The sequence below is a fragment of the Pyrus communis genome, chromosome 15, assembly GCF_041283825.1.
Source record: "Pyrus communis isolate YQ-2024b chromosome 15, ASM4128382v1, whole genome shotgun sequence".
NCBI classification, from domain to species: Eukaryota; Viridiplantae; Streptophyta; class Magnoliopsida; order Rosales; family Rosaceae; genus Pyrus; species Pyrus communis.
The window spans coordinates 42,174,679-42,179,750 of NC_142579.1; the positions used below are offsets into that span (position 1 = coordinate 42,174,679).

At 39.7% G+C, this 5,072-nt stretch overlaps 1 protein-coding gene across 1 annotated transcript; it reads left to right on the forward strand.

Moving 5' to 3' along the window:
* The first annotated feature begins 1,191 nt into the window (after positions 1 to 1,191).
* Positions 1,192 to 3,744, forward strand: LOC137719611 (protein EXPRESSION OF TERPENOIDS 1-like). Its single transcript, XM_068458648.2, has 2 exons — positions 1,192 to 2,382; positions 2,916 to 3,744. Exons 1-2 carry the CDS (start codon positions 1,740 to 1,742, stop codon positions 3,344 to 3,346), a joined length of 1,074 nt encoding a protein of 357 aa, XP_068314749.1. The 5' UTR covers positions 1,192 to 1,739; the 3' UTR covers positions 3,347 to 3,744.
* The last annotated feature ends 1,328 nt before the right edge of the window (positions 3,745 to 5,072 follow it).

The window sequence follows — 5,072 nt, forward strand, 5'->3', positions numbered from 1 at the left end:
CTAATACATACAATATTGTGTCTAGCTACAACGTCGGACATGACGTGTTCTTAATACAATTTTTAGTACTAGTGAATTATATGATTGGTGATTAGGGAAGCCTGAAATGTCTTTATAAATCTTTTTAACTGCTCAAAATAAAGAATTATAGTGACGAAAGCATCAACATGTCACCTTTTTATTTAAAAAAAAGTTGGACTTGAACACAATCACATTGACTATAGTAGTAACTACAATATCTCTTTAAAACTAAGTCCGAATCTCATTTTCACTCGAAGAAAAAAAAAATATATGAATTCGGTGCCTGCTGGCAATAAACCAACATGGAGCTGGGGGGCATATGCACAGTACATAGGAACAGTCCTTCAAGCCTAACTCTGTTAACTATTGCCATCAGAGATGTTGACCTTTTATTACAACCTCCTAAAATAAGTCACAAAACACCAAAATTTGTATAAATTTGTCAATCATAAAATGATTACCCGAAGAATTTTTAGTGAAATACGAGGCATCCAACGAGGTCGAAAAAAATTACCCCCCCTAGAATTTCGTAAATCTCGAATCTAAACTTCGTTACCCAAAAAATAAAATGTTTTCTAGGGTTTGTGAGAAACTCAGTTGGATAATGTCATGGGCTTTTGAAGTGCACGTGGTGTTTAGAAATAGGTCTGTCCTATAGTGTGAGGCTGTATGCGGATGTGATATTAGAAATTGTTAGAAAACACAAACTACGAATTGCATTATTCTACATCTTATAATAATCATAGATGAAAAAGTAGATGCGTTTGTGTTTTAGGAGAGAAACGTACACAAAACAAGTTCATAACTATTATGACGTCATGATTTAATAATGACAATGATATTGAATCAGGAAATCACGAGACAAATAAATTATAATTTGAGTATACTAGTAACGTCAAGTAACAATGTTATGTTTGGATAAACCAAATTCCTACTGATATATAATGTTCTTTTTTGGGGGTAGATTGAGAAATGAAATGGGTAAAAAAATTAATTACGGGGATTGGTCAGAAAAAGTAGTAAGCGGGTTTTCCGGTGCAATGACGAGTAAGCAAAAGCTGATACAGCGACATGTGGATGAACGAGGACCGTCCAGTGAGGATACGTGACTGGGATCGAGCCGTGTGAAGGTTCATTGAACTGGAAGGAGGACTCGCAGATGGTTTAGTCGATCAGCCAGTCGCTCAGTGTCTCACTTTCTCACTAAAACTCGCATACCGTGGACAGGTTCAGAGAGAGAAAGTAAGGGAGGAGAGAGAAAAAGAGAGGCAAGTTGGGGCTGTTGTCTTAATGAGGAGGGAAGGGAAGGAGCAGTAGTAGGAGCAGAGCAGAGTGGGTGCAGTTTCCATGGCGGCGTTTGCAGGGCTCTAATTCCGTGCCTTTATTGTTATTGCTGCGAACTCCACGACAACACCCCCAGAATTCATTTCTAAACCATTCCAATTACTCACCCTACCCAACCCCAACAAAACCCAAAAAAAATGTCCGTCCTTAATATTCTCCGTGGTTCTTAGTATTCCTACCCTAACACTAAAATATTCCCGAGAATTGCCCCTCAAAAACTGCAAAAAACAACCCTGTAAGGAGATCGCTGAGATTAATTTAAAACACAGTCGCACAGTACTAGCGCACAGATAAGATCACAAGGTCAAAAAAGGAAACCCAGGTTGTGGTTTAATTAATATGGATTTGTACCCAAAATTGGGGTTATCAGAAAAATGGCTAGCTTTTTTTGCTTAGGAGGGAGAGATCGAAGTCCGAACAGCCGCGGCAAACAAGAGGGAGAGAATCAGAGCGGAAGAGTGGGAGGAGTAGCAGCGGAAGCGGCGGCAGGAGGAGGAGGAGGGAACTTGTTTTTGTACAGATCAACAGGCGAGGCGCAGGCCGAGATCTACAACAAGGGGTTTGAGATATGGCCGTCACAATACCATCCACACCAAAACTTGAACTACTACTCGTTTGGAGTGGATCCTAGCTACAACCGTAGACACTTGGACAACAATAACGACGGCGTTTCGGCGGATGATCTATCGGCAGGGTTGAGGCTGACGGTGATGAGGGGAGGAGGCTTAGGAAGCAGCGGCGGTGGCATAAACTGTCAAGACTGCGGGAACCAAGCGAAGAAAGACTGTCCGCACCTTAGGTGCCGGACCTGTTGCAAGAGCCGAGGGTTTCAGTGTCAAACACACGTGAAGAGCACTTGGGTTCCCGCCGCGAAACGACGGGAGCGGCAGGAACAATTCTCGGCCTTACAACAAAACCGAAATCAGCAACAACAGCAGATACAGTTTCGAGGTGAAAACCCCAAAAGGCAGAGAGATAACTCTCTTGCCTGCGTTCGTATTCCTTCCGACACGTCAGGTAAAACTCTTGTAGCTTTCAATACAAACAAATATATATATACGAAAATTGCACCAAAACTTGTGCTTTAATTATAAATTATTAACAAATTTTTTTAGTAGGCAATCTACTGAAATTCCGGAATCAATCGCTTGACAGTATTAAGAAATTTGAAGAAACTTAGTTGCTTATTAACCACAGTATATAGTAAGACGTAGATCTTGCTCCGAGTGTGAATCCCAGGTCGAGGAATTAAGGGACAAAATTAAATCTAAAATTTCATTAGGAATTTTTTCTGCCATCGAATCCGGTATGGATCGTTTGCGTGGCGAAATATAGTGAGCTCCATCGTATCCACACCGCCACCCACTCTCCATGCTTTTCTGTCCATTCTTCCTCTTTCACTGTTTGTTAGTAAACCTGACGAAGAAAAAGTCCCATGAACTTTCTTCGTCACAATCTGCATATATTTCCGTTTTAGTTAACCTTTATAATTATATAAAAATGAATCGTTATTTATTTTTCTCTTTGTTGTGGTGGAGAACAAATTCTAGGGTTGGAGTTGAATCCATTTCCGCCAGAAGTGAGCTCACCGGCGGTGTTCCGCTGCGTAAAAGTAAGTGCAATGGACGATGTAGATGAGCAATTCGCGTATCAAACGGCTGTCAACATCGGAGGGCATGTGTTCAAGGGACTTCTGTACGATCAAGGCATCGATGGTCAGTATTACCCGAGTTCTGGAGGAGGAGGTGAGAGCACCTCGGGAGGTCAAGGTACCAGTCACGATCATCACCAAGACGGAGGAGGAAGCGGAGGAGGAGGAGGTCATCCACATCATCATCAGCAACATAATCTTGTAACGGTCGCGGCTGCCGGCGGGACCTCTGGCAATCCGTCTACTACGTTGCTTGACCCTTCTCTCTTCCCAGCTCCACTCAATGCTTTCATGGCTGGTACGCAATACTTTCCGCCTCCCAGGTCTTAAAAACCAGAAACCAAAAACCCAAAAAAAAATTAAGGCAGTCTTTGATTTGCTTGTTTCCTTATAACCAAAATCTCTTATTGTCAGCTAGCAACTACCTTAATTAGTCTAGCTGATGATGTTAATTGTTCTGATTACCATGGTTTTAATTTAACCTCATGCACTCAAAGTAGAAGAAGACCTAGCTAGCTAGGGTGGAGAATTGGATCGAGACGTCGATTGATGAACGACGAGGACAATATATATTTGGATGGACAGGGATGTTTGGTTTCGTTCGAATTTCAGCTCTGATTTTTCGTGGTTAATTATTTTGATGAGGATAACTCTTATCGATGATGATGACGATGACTCGTTAATAATCTAAATTAAATTATAATTAATCTAAATTAACCATTTGTTTATCGTGCTTTTTTGGGTGTGGTTTGATTAATTACTTGTTTTGTGCGGCATGCATTTGAATATGTGCGCGTTGCATATAAATTGTTTGTTTATGATAATGTTTAGGTTATGATATCTGGGTTTGATGTTGAATTCGCTTTCTGAGTGGTGGTGAACTCGAAGCCGCTTTTTTCCAGCTTATCCGTTCCCTTGCCGGATGAATAACTAGGTTTCGTGTTTGGTTACCCAAACAATATTCTGAATTTAAATTCGTTCCTGTTTTCTTTTCGGTCCTACCAAATCCATCAACTTCTTCAAAACAAAAAGAAAGGGAAAAAGATAGGATGAAATGGCATGGAAGGTCTAGGTCTAGAAAAATACTCCCATTAAACTCAAAAGTTCAAGGTGATAGCGTCCTAAATTTATTCGACAATAATGTTTTGATCCGATAATACAATATTATATAGAAAGAAACTTACATAATTTAATGTTTTGTTAAATTGTAACACCACAACGATAGTGAACGCGTAATCCTCTTCTCTCGTTTCTGTGTGTAGATGGTATATGTAAGATGAGCCTAAATCCATTAATTAGTAAGCTACGTAAAAGGATATTCATAAAGGCATTAACGCCAACGACTTGCCTGCAAAAGTGCAAAATTTGGGCACTTGAAATTGACAAGCGTGGATCGATGTGACATGCATCGTAAAGACCCAAATATCCAGCCAGCTTAATTGCTGGGCATTAGCTCATAATGCTTAGTGCAGCTCAAAACTCTGCAAGTGTGTGCATGTGATGTGTTTATGTACACATATATGTATATGTATGCATGCTATATATAACTATATAATGGGGATCATATGTATAGGCTGAGGTATAAAATAGCATGCATGATTCAATACGATCTTTTAATGACGCTTCCCCAGGCTGCTACATTTGGTAATCACGAAAGAAACATAAAGCTTCCCAAACTTCCTTAGTTTTGTATAATTTCTCTGACCCTAACATGTGCAACTTCATCCTCCACCGTCGGATTAAACAGTAGTCTTGTTATATATACGTACACTTTGTTATGATTTCACATTATACCATTATCATCACTATCAATCTCATTTTTATATTATGGTGATATCAAATTAAACAGATCTTAACGAGTACCCATTAAAAACTTAATGGGTTGATTTGTCATCTCTAAGCATGCATATATAATTTGTAGCATTTAGAGGTCATGATGAAGAAAACAAATATTCTTAATTATTGAAGGGGAAAGTACAAAAGTAGATGTGCGTAGGTGCATTGGCTAAAAAGGATGTGCTTTCTCCTGGAATCCTCTCACTTACAGCTTAGATGA

Coding starts and splice junctions, on each gene's coding strand:
- LOC137719611 (XM_068458648.2), top strand. CDS start 1,740: ATGGCTAGCTTTTTTTGCTTAGGAGGGAGAGATCGAAGTCCGAACAGC. Junction 2,383..2,915: donor TATTCCTTCCGACACGTCAG/GTAAAACTCTTG, acceptor AACAAATTCTAG/GGTTGGAGTTGAATCCATTT.